The 22,317-nt window shown below is 41.5% G+C and overlaps 1 protein-coding gene across 1 annotated transcript; it reads left to right on the forward strand.

Annotated features, from left to right (window-relative positions):
* The first annotated feature begins 213 nt into the window (after positions 1 to 213).
* LOC119469079 (60S ribosomal protein L27-like) lies at positions 214 to 759 on the forward strand. The gene has a single exon (XM_037734033.1). The coding sequence runs from the start codon at positions 312 to 314 to the stop codon at positions 714 to 716; it is 405 nt and encodes a 134-aa protein (XP_037589961.1). The 5' UTR covers positions 214 to 311; the 3' UTR covers positions 717 to 759.
* The last annotated feature ends 21,558 nt before the right edge of the window (positions 760 to 22,317 follow it).

Consider the following 22,317-nt stretch of genomic DNA (forward strand, 5'->3'; position numbering starts at 1 on the left):
TGCTGTAATTTTCAACAATATTCTCAAGAGGTTGTAAATTTATTCTCCAAGGACTCATCATTATTATACAACTAAGTATTGAGTGGATGCTGGACAAGGGCCCTGAACCCGATGGCATAGCTATCAGACAGCAAGGCTGGGCTTGGCGTAGGTCCACAGAGTTGTGAAGCCCGAATTCTTCCCACTCGCCACACAGCTTTTCAATAGGTCTCCATCAAAGACATATCGCATGCAACTCCTCCCCGGGGTGAAAGGTTAGCGGAAGTGTTCTTCTTTCCTTTTTGCTGTAGGCCCAAGTGGTTGCTGCCAAAATGGGCAAGTTCATGAAACCTGGGGAGGTGGTGCTTGTTCTGTCTGGACGCTACTCTGGACACAAAGCCGTCATCGTGAAGAACATTGATGATGGCACCTCAGATCGCCCCTCCGGCCATGCTCTGGTGGCTGGAATTGACAGCTATCTCCGCAAAGTGACAGCTGCCATGGGCAAGAATAAGATCACCAAGAGGTCAAAGATCAAGTCTTTTGTGAAAGTTTATAACTACAATCACCTAATGCCCACAAGGTACTCTGTGGATATCCCCTTGGACAAAACTGTCGTCAATATGGATGTCTTCAGAAATTCTGTCCTTAAACACAAGGCCCGACAAGAGGCCAAGGTGAACTTTGAGGAGACATACAAGACAGGCAAGAACAAGTGGTTCTTCCAGAAGATGTAGTTTTAGATGCTTTGCTTTGGTCATTAAAAAATAAAAAGGAAAAAAAAAAGTGATGAAAAAGCGCAACGATAAAGGGGATATCACCACTGAACCTACAGAAATACAAACTGCCATCAGAGATTACTACAAACAGCTCTATGCACATAAACCCAGTAAACCAGAAAGAAATGGATAAATTCCTAGACCCTTGTACTCTACCAAGACTCAACCAGGAGGAAGGTGAAACCCTGAATAGACCAATAACAAGGGCTGAAGTAGAGGCAGCTATCATTAGCCTACCAACCAAAAAAAGTCCAGGTCCAGATGGGTTCCCAGCCGAATTCTACCAGACGTACAAAGAGGAGCTGGTTCCATTCCTTCTGAAACTGTATCAAACAATACAAAAGGAGGAAATCCTCCCTAATTTTACGAGACCAACATCATCCTGATATCAAAGCCTGGCAGAGACTCAACAAAAAAAAGAAAACTTCAGGCCAATATCCATGATGAACATAGATGCAAAAATCTTCAATAAAATACTGGCAGACAGACTGCAACAGCACATCAAGAAGCTTATCCATCAAGATCAAGTAGGCTTCATCCCAGGGTTGCAAGGCTGGTTCAACATATGCAAATCTATAAACATAATCCATAATCCAGAACCAAAGACAAAAACCGCATGATTATCTCAACTGATGCAGAGAACACCTTTGACAAAATTCAACAGCCCTTCTGCTAAAAACTCTCAATAAACTAGGTGTCAATGGAATGCATCATAAAATGATAAAAGCTATATATGACAAACCTATAGCCGATATCATACTGAATGGGTAAAAGCTGGAAGAAATCCCTTTGAAATTAGGCACTAGACAAGGATGCCCTCTTTCACCACTCCTATTCAATATAGTATTGGAAGTTCTAGCCAGAGTGATCAGGCAAGAAAAAGAAATAAAGGGTATTCAATTAGGAAAGGAGGAAGTCAAATTGTCTCTATTTGCAGATGACATGATTGTATATTTAGAAGACCCCATCGTCTCAGCCCAAAATCTCCTGAAACTGATAAGCAACTTCAGCAAAGTTTCAGGATACAAAATCAATTGGCAGAAATCACAAGCATTCCTATATACCAATAAGAGACAAATAGAGAGCCAAATCAAGAGCAAAGCCCCATTCACAATTGCTACAAAGAGAATAAAATACCTAGGAATACAACTAACAAAGGATGTAAAGGACTTCTTCAAGGAGAACTACAAACCCCTACTCAAGGAAATAAGATGGAAAAACATTCCATGTTCCTGGCTAGGAAGAATTATTATCACGTAAATGGCCATACCGCCCAAAGTAATCTATAGATTCAACGCTATCTCCATCAAGCTACCAATGACCTTCTTCACAGAACTGGAAAAAGAAACTTTAAACATCATATGGAATCACAAGAGAACCCGCATAGCCAAGACAATCCTAAGCAAAAAGATCAAAGCCAGAGGCATCGCAATGCCAGACTTCAAACTATACTACAAGGCTACAGTAATCAAAACAGCATGGTACTGGTACCAATACAGAGACACAGACCAATGGAACAGAACAGAGGCCCCAGAAGCAACACCACACATCTACAACCACCTGATCTTTGACAAACCTGACAAAAATAAGCAATGGGGAAAGGGCTCCATGTTTAATAAATGGTGTTGGGAAAACTGGCTAGCCATGTGCAGGAAGCAGAAACTCGAGCCCTATCTGTCACCTTACACTAAAATTAACTCCAGCTGGATTAAAGATTTAAACATAAAACCTAACACCATAAAAACACTAGAAGAAAACGTATGCAAAACCATCTAGGACATAGGCATAGGCAAGGACTTCATGACTAAAACACCAAAAGCAATGGCAATAAAAGCCAAGATAGACAAATGGGATCTAATTAAAATTCAGAGCTTCTGTACAGCAAAAGAAACTATGATTAGAGCAAACCGGCAACCAAGAGAATGGGAAAAAATTTTTTCAATCTACCCATCTGACAAAGGGCTAATATCCAGAATCACAAAATACTAAAACACATACAAGAAAAAAAAATCCCATTCAAAAGTGGGAGAAGGATATGAACAGACACTTTACAAAAGAAGACATGTATGAGGCCAACAAACTTATGAAAAAATGCTCATCATCACTGATCATTAGAGAAAGGCAAATCAAAACCACATTGAGGTACCATCTCATGTCAGTTAGAATGGCAAACATTAAAAAACCTGGAGACAACAGATGCTGGAGAGGATGTGGAGAAATGGGAACACTCTTACATAGTTGGTGAGAATGTAGATTAGTTCAACCATTGTGGAAGACAGTGTGGCGATTTCTCAGGGATCTAGAAATAGAAATTCCATTTGGCCCAACAATCCCATTACTGGGTACATACCCAAAGAACTATAAATAGTTCTACTATAAAGACACATGCACACGTATGTTCACTGTAGCACTTTGTACAATAGCAAACACCTGGAACCAACCCAAATGTCCATCAATCATAGATTGGACAAAGAAAACGTGGTACATATACATCATGGAATACTACGCAGCCATAAAAAAGGATGAGTTCGTGTCCTTTGTAGGGACTTGGATGAATCTGGCAACCATCATTCTCAGCAAACTGACACAAAAACACAAAGCTAAACACCACATGTTCTCACTCATAGGTGGGTGTTGAACAATGAGAACACGTGGACTCAGGGAGAGAAGCATCACACACTGGGGGCAGTTGGGGGGGTAGGGGAGAGGCAGTGGGAGTGGGGAGGGTAGGAAGCGAAAACATGGAGACAAATGCCAGATATAGTATGCACCTAAAGTTAAATAAAAAAAAAAAAAAAAAGAATTCACTTAATTAAAAAACACCTACTAAATGTGATTTGATCTTTGATGATTTAAAAGTTAAAAAAAAAAAAAAAAAAAGACACGTCACATGCAAGGCACTGTGTGAATGATTCTAACAAAGCTGTTGTTGTTCATAATATTGTTTAGAAACTGTTTTCAAATTTAACACATTCATGCAGATCTTTAGTAGTGGGAAACCTTCTGTCTTTCAGAGAGGTACTGAGTTTCTGGAAAGAGCTGAGTGTCTGTACTCATGCCAAGGAAGGAGACAAGGTGTCCTCAAGGGGGCAGAGCCAGCCACAGAGTATGAAATGTGCCCCCAATCTCAGGAGGAAACTGTCTCCCTAGTATGGCTCTTTAACTAACAAGTCCTTGGAGTACAGGGTTTTTACTCTGCTTTGAGCTCTGACAGACACATGTATGAGCATGTGCACATGTACATGTATGTGTGTGTGTATGTGCGTGCAAGTGGGCGCAGACATGCACACATGCAAGGGACTAATTCCCATTGCCTATGAGTACTATGTCACTATGTGCCTCGTCTCTCTCAGTAACTTTCTTAGCCACTTGGGTAGCATCTAGCACAATATGAGGGCTGTATCTGAAAAGTGCATGAGCCAAAGTGATGACTGTGAAGGCAAGAGGCTAATGTGAGGTCCTCCCCATACTTTCCATATCTGTAGACCTTCCCCTCTTGTGGTCCCTTTTCCCTCTGAGAAGGGGTGTGGTGGCCCTAACTCAGTTGGCTCTAATCATTTCTGGTCCCATACCAACCCTCCCCATTTCTCTGGGTCAGACTACCAGGAGGCACTGCTTAAGTCCTGTTCCACAAAGTGGAAAGGGTAAGTAAAGTACAATCACATATGAAGATGGCAGCAATTTCAAGAACCAAAAGGCTCTCCAGTCTTCCTGTATCTTCCTCTTGGCAAAGGCAAGAAAGAGTAGCATTCTTCCTTTGTAAAGCAGGCCCTGAGGACTTCACGGCTCAGAATCTGAGAGGTTTAAGTAGGAAACAAGCAGCACACATTTACAGGAAGGATCCTGCCAGCTTCCATCACCTATTCCACAAATATTCAAAAGCAGCTACTGGATAACTGGCACTGAGTGGATGTTATGGAGATGCTAGAGACGGTGCACACCAAGCCTGCAGATGAAGGTGCTCTGCTATTGCTGAACCAAGGACACTACCCCTGGATGAGGCTAACATTAGAATAAGGAAAGGCAGTAAGGTTCTACAGAGAGGAAGAGAGAGGAGATGTGCATTCAACAGCCTACGATAAGTCCTAGATAAGCCATCATGTACATTAAATATTTCATTAGATACTCAGGGCCAGAGAGACTTCATTTTGAATCCCAGTTCTGAACCTTGCTAAGTGTGTGGCCCTGCGAGAGTCACCTTGCCCCTCTGAGCCTCAGTTTCTCCATCTATACTGGGGAAAGGACTAACAACATTAAATGTGAAAAGCTCCTGGCATCTCCTAAGAGCTCAATAATCATTAAGTCCTTTTTTTCCCTCTTCTTTAATCAACAGCTGTTGGCTAAATACTTTTAGACACATTTGAAAAGCATTTATCCCACCTTTTTATCCCTTGCTGCAGGAAGATCTCAAAACAGTGACAGCTGCTACACCTACTGCGTGAGTCCCTCACACTCCTCACTCAGCACGCAGATTATATGTTCATTGCTCATCTGAGACCAAGAGCATCTTCTCATCTGGACATTAAACCAAACACACTCTTTCTGATGGCAGAAGTCAGGGTTTTGCAAAAGATGGCTTGAATTTTCCCTTCTTCAGTATCAGCAGAGTTTCCCCTTTTGCATGGATATTTAGAATGATTCTGAAGCACATATATTGAATATGAGCCCGTTTCTCAGCTTGGGGGACACAGGGCCAAATTCTGAGTCCAACAGTAAACACACGCATTTTCCAAAGCAACAGATTCAGCCCAGGGCTAACCACCAACAGCCTCAGGACAGACCTCTGTTAATTTAATCATGTTCTGCTGAGCCCTGCTGTGTACGAGATGTTGCAGGCACTGAGACAGATGAAACAAGGTCTCCACTCATCACTTACATTAGGGAGAGAGATGTAAAATAATTGCAAGACAGTACTTAAAATATCATCACAGAGGTGGCTGAAGAGGCAAGCTTGCCCAACACTGCCTTAGCAGGATTGAGTAAGGCCTGGAGAGGAGGCAACATGCTAGTTAAGACTGGCAGGGCTGCCCAGGAGAGAAATGGGCAAAGCACACAGGATGTGGCCCCTGAGCAGGCCCAGGTGCACTTAGGCACTGTCATGTGAGCAGCTACACTGCTGCTTTACTGGAGCCCAGAGTAAGTGAGGAGTGACAGGGAATGAGGACAGAAAAGGCAGGTGAGCCAACGCCCACAGGACCCCAAACATCAGGTCAGGAATCTGGATGCTGTCCTCTGAGTAACAGAGGGGAACTAGGAGTTTCACTGAAGGACATTATGACCCAGCACTGCTTCTTCCTACAGTCAGTCTCCATCCATGTTAAGAGTAGACTACAGGCCGGGCGCGGTGGCTAAAGCCTGTAATCCCAGCACTTTGGGAAGCTGAGGTGGGTGGATCACGAGGTCAAGAGATCGAGACCATCCTGGTCAACATGGTGAAACCCCATCTCTACTAAAAATACAAAACATTAGCTGGGCATGGTGGTGCGTGCCTGTAATCCCAGCTACTCAGGTGGCTGAGGCAGGAGAATTGCCTGAACCCAGGAGGCGGAGGTTGCGGTGAGCCGAGATCGCGCCATTGCACTCCAGCCTGGGTAACATGAATGAAACTCCGTCTCAAAAAAAAAAAAAAAAGTAGACTACAGATCCAAGATGGCCAAATAGGAAAAGCTCTGGAGTTCAGTTCCCAGCAAGAAAAACGCAGAGGGTGAGTGATTACCGCATTTCCAAAAGAGTTTTTACTGCCTACAGACCAGAAGATTCCTGGGCTGAAAAGCACCATGAGTTTCCAGCACAGTCTGCGCTGCGGGTCTCCGCACAAAAACTCACACAAATCTAGGCGGCCATTTCAACTGGCACCTGGCACACCTGGGAGACAGAGTTGCCCATTCAACTGAAAAAAAGGGGGCTAAAACAGGGAGCCAGGTGATCTGGCTCAGCAAATCCCACCACCACAAAGACCAAAAATCTGAAATGCTCTGGATTGAGAGTTTTGTGGCAAGCCCAGCTGGAGCCTGGAGGTCTAGCTCAGCAGGGGGAAGGGCGTCAGCCATTACCAAGGCAGTCCACCAATAGCAAGGCAGTCTGACATTACTGAGGCAGTCCACCATTACTGAGGCAATCCACCATTACCAAGGCCAACCAGCATTACCGAGGCAGTCCTGACTGTACCTCTGTAAACAAAACTGCAAGGAAGTTCACACAGCAGCTGGGCAGAGCCCACGGCAGCTCGGCAACGCCTCTGCTGGCAGACTGTGACTAGACTACCTCCTTGCTGGGCAGGGCATCTCCGAAAAAAGGCTGCAGCGTGTCAGGAACTTATAAATAAAGCCCCACTTTCCCAGGACAGAGCGCCTGGGAAAAAAGGCAGCTTTGAGTTTTGCTGCAGCAGGCTTTAATGTACCTGCCCAGTAGCTCTGAATGAAAAAATGGAGCTCCCAGCTCAGCACTTGAGCTTCTATAAGGGACAGACTGTCTCCACAAGCAGCTTCCCAAACCCCGTATATCCAAATACACACCCATAAAGGAGAACTCAGGCTGACGTCTGAGGGGTACCCTTCTGGGATGAAGATAACAGAAGAAACTGGCAGCAACCCTTCCTGTTCTGCAGCCACCACAGGTGATCCCCAGGCAAGCAGGGTCTGGAGTGGACCTCTAGCAGTCCTGCAGCAGAGGGGCCTGTTAGAAGGAATACTAAAAAACAGAAGGAAATAACTTCAACATCAACAAAAAGGATGTCCACTCAGAGACCCTATCCAAAAGTCAGCAACTACAAAGACCACAGGTAGATAAATCCACGAAGATGGGAAGAAACCAGCGCAAAAAGGATGAAAATACAAAAAACCAGAACACCTCTCCTCCTCCAAGGGATCACAACTCCTCACCAGCAAGGGAACAAAGCTGGATGGAGAATGAGTCTGATGAATTGACAGAAACAGGCTTCAGAAGGTGGGTAGTAACAAACTTCTCTGAGCTAAAAGGACATGTTCTAACCCAATGCAAAGAAACTAAGAATCTTGAAAAAAGGTTAGACACAATGCTAATGAGAATAAGCAGCTTAGAGGAGAATATGAATGACTTGATGGAGCTGAAAAACACAACACGAGAACTTGGCAAAGCATAGTTTCAATAGCCAAATTGACCAAGGAGAAGAAAGGATAGCAGAGATTGAAGATCAACTCAATGAAATAAAACAAGAAGGCAAGATTAGAGAAAAAAGGGTGAAAAGAAATGAGCAAAGCCTCCAAGAAATATGGGACTATGTGAAAAGACCTAATCTACGTTTGATAGGTGTACCTGAATGTGATGGAGAGAATGAATCCAAACTGGAAAACATTCTTCAGGATATTATCCAGGAGAACTTCCACAACTTAGCAAGGCAGGCCAACATTCAAATCCAGGAAATACAGAGAACACCACAAAGATGTTCCTCAAGAACAGCAATCCCAAGGCACATAATCATCAGATTCACCAGGGTTGAAATGAAAAAAAAGCTAAGGGCAGCCAGAGAGAAAGGTCAAGTCACCAATAAAGGGAAGCCCAACATATTCACAGCGGATCTCTCAGCAGAAACCCTACAAGCCAGAAGAGAGTGGGGGCCAATATTCAACATCCTTAAAGAAAAAATCTTTCAACCTAGAATTTCGTATCCAGCCAAACTAAGCTTCATAAGTGAAGGAGAAATAAAATCCTTTAAGAACAAGCAATTGCTCAGAGATTTCATTATCACCAGGCCTGCTTTACAAGAACTCCTGAAAGAAGCATGAAACATAGAAAGGAACAACCAGTATCATCCACTCCAAAAATGTACCAAATGGCAAAAAGCATCGACACAATGAAGAAACTGCATCAACTAACAGGTAAAGCAACCAGCTAGCATCAAAATGGCAGGATCAAATTCACACATAGCAATATTAACCTTAAATGTAAATGGACTACATGCCCCAATCAAAAGATACGGACTGGCAAATTAGATAAAAAGTCAAAATCCATAGCTGTGCTGTATTCAGGAAACCCATCTCACATGCAAGGGCACATATAGGCTCAAAATAAAGAGATGGAGAACATTTACCAACCAAATGGGGAGCAAAAAAAAAGCAGGAGTTGCAATCCTAGTCTCTGATAAAATAGACTTTAAAACAAAAAAGATCAAAAAAGAAGGGCATTACATAATGGTACAAGGATCAATGCAACAAGAAGAGCTAACGATCCTAAATATACACACACCCAATACAGGAGCACCCAGATACATAAAACAAGTTCTTGATGACCTACAAAGAGACTTAGACTCCCACACAATAATAGTGGGAGACCTTAACACTCCACTGTCAATATTAGACAGATCAACGAGACAGAAATTTAACAAGGATATCCAGGACTTGAGCTCAGATCTGGACCAAGTAAACCTAATATACATCTACAGAACTCTCCATCCGAAATCCACAGAATATACATTCTTCTCAGCACCACATCACAGCTACTCTACAATTGACCACGTAATTGGAAGTAAATCACTCCTCAGCAAATGCAAAAGAACAGAAATCATAAGTCTCTCAGACCACAGTGCAATCAAATTAGAACTCAGGATTAAGAAACTAACTCAGAACCACACAACTACATGGAAACTGAACAACTGGCTTTTGAACGTTGACTGGATAAACAACGAAATGAAGGCAGAAATAAAGATGTTCTTTGAAATCAATGAGAATGAAGACACAATGTACCAGAATCTTGGGAACACATTGAAAGCAGTGTCTAGAAGGAAATTTATAGCAATAAATGCCCACATGAGAAGCAAGGAAAGATCTAATATCAACATCCTATCACCAAAATTGAAAGAGCTAGAGAAGCAAGATCAAAAAACTCAAAAGCTAGCAGAAGACAAGAAATAACTATGATCAGAGCAGAACTGAAGGAGACAGAGACACAAAAAACCCTTCAAAAAAAATCAATAAATCCAGGAGCTGGTTTTTTGAAAAGATCAACAAAATAGACCACTAGCCAGATTAATGAAAAAGAAAAGAGAGAAGAATCAAAAAGATGCAATAAAAAATGATAAAGAGGAGATCACCACCGATTCCACAAAACTACAAACTACCGTCAGTGATTACTACAAACAGCTCTGTGCACATAAACCAGTAAACCTGGAAGAAATGGATAAATTCCTGGACACTTGTACCCTTCCAAGCCTAAACCAGGAAGAAGTTGAAACTGTGAATAGACCAATAACAAGGGCTGAAGTTGAGGCAGCAATTAATAGCCTACCAATCAAAAAAGGCCCAGGTCCAGATGGCTTCACAGCCAAATTCTACCAGACATAAAAAGAGGAGCTGGTACCACTCCTTCTGAAACTATTCCAAACAATCCAAAAACAGGGAATCCTTCCCAAATCATTTTATGAGACCATCATCTTCCTGATACCAAAATCTGGCAGAGACTCAGCAAAAAAATAAAACTTCAGGCCAATATCCATGATGAACACAGATGCAAAAATCTTCAATAAAATACTGGTAAACCGATTGCAACAGCACATCAAAAAAGCTTATCCATTACAATCAAGTAGGCTTCATCCTGGGATGCAAGGCTGGTTCAACATACACAAGTCTATAAATGCAATCCACCACATAAACAGAACCAAAGACAAAAACGGCATGATTATCTCAATAGATGCAGAGAAGGCCTTCAGCAAAATTCAACAGCTCTTTATGCTTAAAACTCTCAATAAACTAGGTATTGATGGAATGTATCTCATAATAATAAAAGCTATTTATGACAAACCCACATCCAATATCATACTGAATGGGCAAAAGCTGGAAGACTTCCTGTGAAATCTGGCACTAGACAAGGATGCCCTCTCTCATCATGCCTATTCAATATAGTATTGGAAGTTCTAGCCAGAGTGATCAGGCAAGAAAAAGAAATAGGGTATTCAATTAGGAAAGGAGGAAGTCAAACTGTCTCTATTTGCAGATGACATGATTGTATATTTAGAAGACCCCATTGTCTCAGCCCCAAATCTCCTGAAACTGATAAGCAACTTCAGCAAAGTCTCAGGATATAAAATCAATGGGCAGAAATCATAAACATTCCTGTACACCAATAACAGACCAAAAGAGAGCCAAATCAAGAGTGAACTCCCATTCACAATTGCTACAAAGAGAATAAAATATCTAGAAATACAACTAACAAAGGATGTAAAGGACCTCTTCAAGGAGAACTATGAACCCTTGCTCAAGGAAATAGGAGAGTACAGAAACAGATGGAAAAACATTCCATGCTCCTGGTTGGGAAGAATCAATATTGTGAAAATGGCCATACTGTGGTGATGGGATCACCACAAAGTGATCCCATCAAGCTACCTATGACCCTCTTCACAAAACTGGAAAAAACCACCTTAAACTTCATATGGAACCAAAAGAGAGACCATATAGCCAAGACAATCCTAAGCAAAAAGAACAAAGCTGGAGGCATCATGCTAACTGACTTCAAACTATACTACATGGCTACAGTAATCAAAACAGCATGGTATTGGTACCAAAACAGAGATACAGACCAATGGAACAGAACAGAGGGCTTGCAGGAAATGCCACACATCTACAACCATCTGATCTTTGACAAACCTGACAAAAATAAGCAATGGGGAAAGGATTCACTATTTAATAAATGATGTTGGGAAAACTGGCTAGTCACGTGCAGAAAACAGAAGCTGGACCCCTTCCTGACATCTTACACTAAAATTAACCCCAGATGGATAAAAGACTTAAACACAAGACCTAACACCATAAAAACCCTAGAAGAAAACCTAGGCAATACCATTCAGGACATAGGCACAGGCAAGGACTTCATGACTAAAACACCAAAAGCATTGGCAACAAAAGCCAAAATAGACAAATGGGATCTAATTAAACTCCAGAGCTTCTGTACAGCAAAAGAAACAATCATTATAGTGAACCAGAAACCAACAGAATGGGAAAAAATTTTGCAATCTACGCATCTGACAAAGGGCTAATATCCAGAATCTACAAAGAACTAAAACAGATTTACAAGAAAAAAAACAAACAAACTCGTTCAAAAGTGGGCGAAGGACATAAACAGACACTTTTCAAAAGAAGACATATTTGAGGCCAACAAACATATGAAAAAATGCACATGATCACTGGTCATTAGAGAAATGCAAATCAAAACCACATTGAGATACCATCTCACACCAGTTAGAATGGCGATCATTAGAAAATCTGGAGACAACAGATGCTGGAGAGGATGTGGAGAAATAGGAACACTTTTACACTGTTGGTGGTAGTGTAAATTAGTTCCATCATTGTGGAAGACAGTGTGGCAATTCCTCAAGAACCTAGGAATAGAAATTCCATTTGACCCAGCAATCCCATTACTGGGTATATATCCAAAGGATTATACATTGTTCTATAACAAAGACACATGCACATGTATGTTCACTGCAGCACTGTTTACAATAGCAAATGCTATTGTAAACAACATATACAATAGCAAATGCTATTGTAAACAACATATACAATAGCAAATGCTATTGTAAACAACATACACAATAGCAAATGCTATTGTAAACAACATACTGGAACCAACCCAAATGCCCATCGATGGTAGCCTAGACAAGGAAAATGTGGCATATATACACCATGGAATACTATGCAGCCATAAAAAACAATGAGTTAGTGTCCTTTGCAGGAACATGAATGAATCTGGAAACCATCATTCCCAGCCAACTGACACAAGAACAGAAAATCAAACACTGCATGTTCTCACTCATAGGCAGGTGTTGAACAATGAGAACACATGGACACAGGGAGGGGGAGCATCACACACTGGGTCTGGTGGAGGGGACTGGGGAGGGACAGCGGGGGTTAGGGAGGTTGGGGAGGGATAACATGGGGAGAAATGCCAGATATAGGTGACGGGGGATGGAGGCAGCAAACCACATTGCCATGTATGTACCTATGCAACAATCCTGCATGATCTGCACATGCACCCCAGAACCTAAAGTACAATTTATATACATACATATATATATACATATACACACACACACACACACACACACACACACACACACATGGAGAGAGAGAGAGAGAGAGAGAGAAGTCTGCAAAGCGGGTGGGAGATGAGGATAAGAAAACCACGTGGACAATCCATGGTTTAGACAAGACACAGTGAGACCGGGAACCTAAGCCACAGCTGTGAGAAGGCTCCTTTATGAAGAGAAATTAAAGTAGGAGGAGGAAGGTTTCTACCTGAAAGAAAGGTGAACACGAACATTGGCAGAGCAGGGGGTGAGGAAGACAGCAAGTTCTATTGTGATTGTGCTGTCCACATGGCACCTGGGGTCTCCAGCAAATGGCATCCAGGAGGCAGCTGGGCTGTGGGTCTCCCCAGGCATACAGGGCGCAGGGCAGCTGAAGCCGCAGGGTGAAAGTCTGGCTAAAAACGCCTGCAACCCTTCAGTAAGTGGGACTCTAAGAGGCTCTAAAGAGGCACAAGATCCAGAGGCTTCCTTCCAGTCTTCACAACCCCGGTGGGGCCCAGTGGCATCTAATGACACGAGGTGGCCAACACTAGCACCGACAGTGAAGTTTCCACTTTCCACATGGCAGAAGGGCTCCGTTCACACCAGCCAGCCCTCCTCTTAGCTCAGGCTGCTACCACAAACACCACAGGCAGGTGGCTTCAGCAACAAACATTTATTATTTATTTATTTATTTATTTTGAGACAGAGTCTCACTCTGTGGCCCAAGCTGGAGTGCAGTGGTGCGATCTCGGCTCACTGCAACCTCTGCCTCCTGAATTCAAGCAATTCTCCTTTCTCAGCCTCCTGAGTAGTTGGGGCTACAGGTGTGTGCCACCATGCCTGGCTAATTTTTGTATTTTTAGTAGAGGCTGGGTTTCACCATGTTGGCCAGACTGGTCTTGAACTCCCGACCTCAGGTGATCCACCTGCCTTGGCCTCCCAAAGTGCTGGGATTACAGGTGTCAGCCATGGCACCCAGTCAACAAACATTTATTTTATCACAATTCTGGAGGTGTAAAAGTCCAAGATCCACGTGCTAGCAGATTTGATGTCTGGTAAGGGCTCTCTTCCTGTATGCAGATAGCCACCTTCTTGCTCTATTGTCACATGATAGGAAGAGAACAAGAGAACTCTAGTTCTTTCTACTTTCTATAAGGATACTAATCCTACCATGGAGCCCCCCACCCTCATGACCTCCCAAAGCCCCACCTCCATGTACCTCACACTGAGGGTTAGGGCTTCAACATATGAATTTTGGTAGGACGCAAATATTCAATCCACAACATCTCCTGCAGAAATAAGTGATAGATTCTAGACAAAATATAAAAAACAACCCTCTAAAGGCCCTGGAGAATGACCAAAGGCAACCAGAAGTCGAAGGACAGTTGACATGTAGGAGCAGGAAATGGGAACGGGTGAGTTTCTTGTTTTTATGGGTCTTACTTAAGAACTGGCTTCATTTGTTGCCACACTGAGAGCCTAGAAATCAAACAGAAAACCAGGAATCTGACTCTGGGGACAGCGCAGCATCTGGAGAGTGAGGAAGAACTCCCCAGAAAGAAGAGCTCCACATACTCTGCCCAAATCTCTGGCTGATCACTGAACTACATACATGTAGGGAAAAATTTGTGGTATGCAGTAAAAACGGTCATTAGAGGGAATTTGGCAGCTTTAAACCTCTATATTATAAAAAAAGGTGCCAAATCTATGATATATAGTTTCATTTTAAGAAGCTTTAGAAAACAACTCTAGGTAATTAAACCTGAAATAAGCAGAAGAAAAGAAATAATACACATAGGAGCAGAAATCAATGAACTCAAAAGCAAACAATAGGAAACAAAAAATCAACAAAGAAAAAAATTGCTTCTTTAAAAAGATCAACAAAATTTATAAATTCCTAGCCAGAATGATCAAAACAAAAAGGAGAATACAGTGATCAACAGCTGGAATCAAAGGGGAGCATTACCCAGTGGCACAAATAGCGCAGGCTCCTGGGAGCAGAGCTGCTAAGATTACTTTGAGGAGGGCCTCTCTTGAAAGGCAGGTAGGGCCTGGACTGAAGGGGGACTGGAATAAACACTTAAAATGTTCTAATGCCAACATCCATTCCCCCTCCAAAACAGAATGTTCTTTCTCACCAAAGATCACACGGACCCCCTTGAAGGCAGTTGTGAGCAGAGGCCCCAGAGATAAAACACTGGTTTTCCTGTCCTGTCCAACAGGATGCGCCTGCAACACAGAAGCCCTGCTTCCCAGATTTCAGAGTGGCCTCTGTCCAGGCCTGATTTGCCACCTGCCTGTCAGTTCTGGGAGCCCCCCGTGTCCCCTCACATACACCCTTTTATTTAAGTTAGCCAGAACTGATTTCTGGTGTTTCCAATCAAAGAAGTCCAACTGATACCAGGCGCCTGGGCATCCCCAGTCAGGATGAAAGGCAGGGACATGGAGTATAACACTGAAGCCAGTGGGAAGAGAATCGGCCAAGTTTGAGTTGTTGGGGCATCTGGAGCATCCAAGAGATGCAAAGTGCACCACTGGATTCATAAGGTAGAGCTTAGGCAGAGTCCTTAACTTACAGAGGATAACTGAAACCATGAGGTAAGATGACATTTCCAGGGAAAGCACAGTCTTGAGAGAGAGAGGCTGAGGATGTAAGCCTGGGGAGCCCAACCATCATGGTTGGAAGGAGAGGAGGATGCATCGAAGAGACAGAGAGGGACAAGACCAAGGAGTTGCAGAAGGGGACTAGGGAAGGCTTCTCAGAGGAAATGAGACCCAAGACTTGAAGATTAAGTTGGAGTTACCAGGTGAAGGATGTTCGGAGGAGCACAGGGAGGAGAGAGTCAAGCAGGAAGACGCTGCAGCGTGCCATGAAAAGACAGAAAGAATTTGGCTTTTCTAAGCATGTGCTCTGGGCCAGACACAGAAGAGAACAAGCTCTCTTGCTTATTTTCTGCAGCCTCCCTCCACTCCACCCCTGCCCCACCTTGCTGGGATGAAAGCTTGTTCTTTCTTTACTTTCCAGGCTCAATTAACAGGACAACCACTCATATTTTTTTTCTTGCTCAAAAATCCCCTTTTCCTCTAATTTTGTATCAACAATAGTGATTGGCACATGGTGGAAGATCCCAGATGAGAATGGCATCTCAGAAGTCTTCACAGCTTCTCCATGTCAGAACCCAAGAAAGGTTAAAGATGATGAAGCCCTAACCCCACACCCCCAAGTCCCACCAAGTTGTCTCTGGAACTGTGCTCCTGGAAGGTACTCTAGGGCTGCTGCAGCACAAGGCTGAGTGGACAGTCAGATGGGCCCTCCATCCTTCCTTCCACCAGAGCAACCTCATGTGGACCTTTCCAGCTACACAGCTCCTCAATCACTTTCTATTTCCCATCATTCATTCTGGCTCAGGCCACATCAACTATCTCCTGGATGACACATGGCTGCCTGGAACTGCTTTCATCCCTCCAGCCTCACTCTGCTCTGGAACACTCCCCATACTGCAGCAAGAATAATCTTCCCAGGACACACATCTGATCGTGTCATTTCCTTTCATGAAGGCTTCAATAGTTCACAATGCCCAGAGAATAAGGTCCAACCCTCCTTACAATGGCTTTCAAGAGTCTAAAGGATCTGGTTCTTGCTCACCTCTCTAGTGTCATTCCTCTTCCTTGCCTCCAACTTCTTTGGCATCTTTTGACATGCCAAATTCTTGCTGTCATCTCCTGGCACACCACAGCTTCCTCCTACTTGGTTCCCTCCTCCCTGTGGCCCCCCCAAACATCCTTCACCTGTTAACTCCTATTGACTCTTCAAGTCTCAGGTCTCATTTCCTCTGGAAGCCTTCCCTGGTTCCTCAGGCCCATGTGTCCTTTCTATGAACCAGAGAACTCTTGGTTTCCACTACCACTGCAGTCACTGGCTGGGTTTTGTCCTAGTTCTGCAAAAATTGGCCACACTGTGGACGTGGAAGCTTGGGGTCATGCCAAAAAGGAGGTCTTGGTAGTAGATTCCTATTGTTAACAAGTGTGGTGACAAACATCTGTTTAGAAAACAGAGAACATGGTCTCTAGTCTCCACACTTTTATTATTAGATATATGTACTATCCTGCATAAGTGACAGTCTCTCTAGGCCTTATTTTCCCCATCTGACTCGGGGGAAGAATGATGCGTCCTTCTGTCATCATTACAAGAATGAACTTGTATAAGACACACAGATAGCCTAACACAATGTTAGGTAAATACAAGGCAATGACTATTAGTGTCTCCTCACACACAAAATGGGAAAGAGAACTTACCAGTAGCTAGCCTTCAGAATATGAAAACACCCCTTCTCTCTACTTACTGGGTACTTGCCATTGCCAAATATGAAGCTAAAAGCTTTCCCCTGGGTCCTTGCTGTCCAAATACTCACAGTCCACACATGCCTGCATTTATAAGACTGCAAAGGTAAAAGGCATCATAATAAAAACTTTTCACCAAGGAACTCACCACTTATAAACTGGTCTGCAATCATGTATCTCCACCTACCACATCAGCCTTTCTAAGCCCTGGACAATGAAATTATGTCCATGCAAGACAAAATAAAACCAAGACTTGTTTGAGAAGCCAAAGTCCTCTTCTGGAATATCTTAGTATTGGTGTCACCTTGAATCATTTAAATAAAGGCTTTACCTGCCTACTTCATTTGACGAAGGCGGAAGTTTCTGTGGAGGTTACTACTTGGGTATTCTTATTAACAGGTCTACCAAAACCTAGACTTATGAAAGGAGACATCCTATGGGATAATACAACACTACAAAAAATAAAAATTGGAGAGAGTCCTTCAGAGAGAAGAAAACCATCACATTTGGAAGCACAGAACTGCCAGAAAGAAACAAACAGCAGTGGAAAGAGTAAACATGTTGCATTCTTCTGGAAATGGTAACACAAAGGTTTTTAGACCAAACTGAAGAGAAGAAAAAGACAAGTTATATGCTATCTGCAAGAGACACACCTTTAACTCCAAAGAGAAGGTGAAAGGAGGATGGAAAATGATACACCATGCAAACACTAAAGGAAAGCTAAATTATCAAAATTCACATTAAAGTAGACTTTAATCACTAAAGAACAACATTTTACAAAGACAAAAGAATCATTTTGGCACAAATACATAGAGTTCCAGAATTTATATACATCTAATAATTATTTGCATATTTATTAACATTATTTAAAGTAAAAGTTGACGGAAGTAAAGGAAGAAATAGACAAACGCACAAACATAAGTGAAGATTGAATACTCTGTGACTGACAGCTTACCAAAAAAAGTAAGAAAAAGAGAAGATCTGAATGACATGATTAATCAACTCAATTGAATTGATATATACAGAACCCTACAACCAACAACTGTAAAAACCAAATTATATTACTTTCAAGCGCAATGGAACATTTTCCAGAACAGAGCATATACAAGGCCTTATAATAAAACACATCCCAACAAATTTTTCTGAAATCATACAAAGTATATTATTTGAGTATCATGAAATTAAACTAGAAATCAATAACAGAAAGATAGCTATATAACTAGAAAAGTCCCCATATGTTTGGGAGCAGCATAAATATAATAATCTATACCACAAATTCAAAAAAAATCAAAATAGATTAGAAAATATTCTGAGGTAAATAATGAAAATACGATATACCAAATTGTGGCACAAAGCAAAAGCTGTACCTAAAAGAAAAATTATAGCCTTAAAAGACTATACTAGAGAAGAATGGTTTAAAATCAATCTAAGTTTCCACCTTGAGAAGCTAGAAAAAGAACATAATAATGCTAAAGAGAATAGAAGACAATAAACAGCAAAGGATATAAATCAATGAAATAGAAAATACACATACAATTAAGAAAATGAAGAAAGTCAGGCTGGGCACAATGGCTCACATCTGTAATCTTAGCACTTTGGGAGGCCAAGGTGGGTGGATCACCTGAGGTCAGGAGTTCAAGACCAGCCCAGCCAACATGACAATATCCCTTCTCTGTGAAAAATATAAAAATTAGCCAGTTGTGGTGGCACACACCTGTAATCCCAGCAACTCGGGAGGCTGAGGCAGGAGAATTGCTTGAACCCAGGAGGTACAGGCTGCAGTGAGCCAAGATCATGCCACTGCACTCCAGCCTGGGTGACAGAGCAAGACTGTCTCATAAAAAANAAAAAAAAAAAAAAAAAAAAGTCAAATGTCGGTTCTTAAATAATTTGATAAAACTCTCAGCAACTTGCGAATAAATTTGAGAGGGTGTCTATAAAAACCTACAGTTAACAACATACTTAGTGGTGAAATATTGAAATTTCCCCCTTAAGCCCACAATTAAGATAAAAATATGCACTATAATAATTTATTTTTTATTTTTTAGAAACAAAGTCTCACTCTGTTATTCAGGCTGGAATGTAGCGGTGTGATGATTATAGCTCACTGCAGCCTCAAATTCCAGGGCTCATGTGAACCTCCTGTTTCAGCACCCTGAATAGCTGGGACTACAGACACATGCCACCACACCTGGATAATGTTTTTTTTATCTTTTGTAGAGACAGGGTGTTACTATGTTGCCCAACTGATTTCAAACTCCTGGGCTCAAGCACTCTTTCTGCCTTGGCCTCTGAAAGTGCTGGGATCACAGGCGTGAGCCACCATGCCTGGCCACACTAGAATAATTTCTATTCAAAATCATACTGGAATTCCAGCCAGTACAGCAAGGTAATAAAATAAACAATTCTTAAAATTCCAACCTTTGAAATGGAAGAAAAAAGTAAAACTGCTAAGAATTTTAAATGACATGACTATATATGTAGCAAAACTTAAGAACTACACAATATATGAACTATCAAGTCAATTTATCAAGGTCAGAAAATACAAAGTCGATATATAAAAATCAATTACATTTCTATATACTACTAAGAAATAAAAAACTAAAAGCAATAGTATTTTCATTAGCATCCAAAAATAAAACCCTTAAGAAGAAATATAACAAAGATCTAAGATCACTACAGAGAAATATATGAAACAATGTTGAGAAGCCCTACACAATTGGATATATGTATAACGGACTGAAAGACTCAAGAATGCTAAAATGTTAATTCTCTACAAATTAATCTATAGATCCTAATCTGACAAGCTGGATTCTAAAAATGATATAGAAATATAAAGGACCTAGAAGAGGCAAGATAGTTTTTGATTTAAACAAAACAAAATTGGCTAGGTGTGATGGCTCAGGCCTATAATCCCAACACTTTGTGAGGCCGAGGTGGGAGGATACCTTCAACCCAGGAGTTTGAGACCAGCCTGGGCAACACAAGGAGATACCACTTCTACAAACAAAACAAACAAAACAAAAACTGCGGGGAGGGGGGAGGTGTGGTGATGTGTGTCTGTAGTCCCAGCTACTCAAGAGGCTGATGTGGGAGAACTACTTAAGACTGGGAGGTTGAGGCTGCAGAGAGCCACAGTCATGCCACTGTACTCCAGCCTGAGTGATAGAGTGGGACCTTGTCTCAAAAAAAAAAAGGGGGGGATTAATATACAAGATAATTATTTATAACTACATTAAAGCTACAATAATTAATAAAGAGTATTACTAACACAGACCACTTGAACTAAACACAGTCTAAAAACAGCCCACACATACAGAGTAAAGCGATTAATGACACAGGCCCTCCTGCAATTCAGTGAGGAATGATCTTTTTAATAAATGGATATTCCTACCTAGTACATTACATAAAATTTAATTCACAGTGATCAGAGACCTAAATGAGAAAGGTTTAACTGATCTACAGATTCAATGTATTCCCTATCAAAATCTCAGATGACTTTTTTTTTTCAGAAATAGAAAAATCCACCCTAAAATCCATAGAAGATTTCAAGGAATCCAAATAATCTAAATTGTCAGGGAAAATAAACAGAAGTGGAGGACTCATACCTCTTCATTTCAAGACTTACTATAAGGTCCAGTAATCAAGATAATGGTACTGGCAGACATAGAGATACATGGACTGAAAGTCTAAGTCCAAAAATAAATATAATCAATCCTTATGTTTACACTCAATTGATTTTCAACAAAGGTGCCAGTTTCATACAATGAGAAAAAAAAATAGTCTTTTCAACAGATGATGCTAATAAACTGAATTTCCATATAGAAAATAAACTGGACCCCAACCTCACACCATATATAAAAACTAACTCAAAATAGATTAAAGACCTAAATGTAAGAGCTATAAAACACAAGAATCCATCTTTATAACCTTAAATTGGGCAATGGACTAGGCCAGGCATGGTAGCTCATGCCTGTAATCCCAGTGCTTTGGGAGGCTGAAGCGGGCAGATCACCTGAGGTCGGGAGTTCAAGGCCAGCCTGACCAATGTGGAGAAACCCCATCTCTACTAAAAATACAAAATTAGCCAGGTGTGGCAGTGCATGCCTATAATCCTAGCTACTCAGAAGGCTGGGGCAGAAGAATCACTTGAAGCCAGGAGGGGGAGGTTGTGGTAGCCGAGATTACACCATTGCACTCCAGCCTGGGTGACAGAGCAAGACTCTGTCTCAAAAAAAAAAAAAAAAAAAAATTGGGCAATGGATTTTTAGATATGACACTAAAAACACAGGCAACCAAAGAAAAAACAGATAAGTGGAACTTCACCAAAATTTAAAACTTTTGTGCTTCAAAACACACCATCAAGAAAGTGAAAAGATACCCCATAGAATGAGTAAAAATATTTGCAAATTATGCATCTAATAAGGAGCTTGTATCCAGAACATATAAAAAATTCTCCAACTCAGAAATAAAAAGGCATATAAACTAATATGGGTAAAGGGTTTGAACAGATATTTATTTAAAGAAGATATATATATGGTCAATAAGCACATGAAAAGATGCTCAGCAAACCTTAGAGAATCACAAATCAAAACCACAATGAGATACCACTTCACACTCTCTTGTTGTACAGTTATAATCAAACAGATAGACAAGAAGAAGCATGAGGGAGGATGTGAGAAACTGGAACCCTCAAATGCTGCTTTGCAAAACAGTCTAGCCATTCTTCAAAAATTTAAACGTAAAAGTTATCATATATCTGAGTAATTCTACTGAGAAATTCCCAGGCAAGGGAATTAAAAATATATGTTCAGCAAAAACTTGTTTGTAAATGTTCTTACACAACCCAAATGTCCATCGATTGACAAATGGAAAAAATAAAATATGGTCTATCTACACAATGGAATATTATTCAGCCATCAAAAGGAATAAAGCACTGATACATGCTACAAAAGGGATGAACCTTGAGAACATTATGTTCAGTGAAAGAAGCCAAACACAAAGGCCATATATTATATGATCTTATTTACATGAAATGTCCAGAATAGGCAAATCTACAGACACAGAAAATATAGTAATGCTTTCCATGGACTAGGGCTGAGGGGTGAGGGGGAGTCACTGCTGATAGGCATGGGGTTCTGGAGAATGACATAAAGATATTGTGGAACTGGAGAATGGTTA

Source organism: Cebus imitator, unplaced genomic scaffold (assembly GCF_001604975.1).
Source record: "Cebus imitator isolate Cc_AM_T3 unplaced genomic scaffold, Cebus_imitator-1.0 Scaffold568, whole genome shotgun sequence".
Lineage (NCBI taxonomy): Eukaryota > Metazoa > Chordata > Mammalia > Primates > Cebidae > Cebus > Cebus imitator.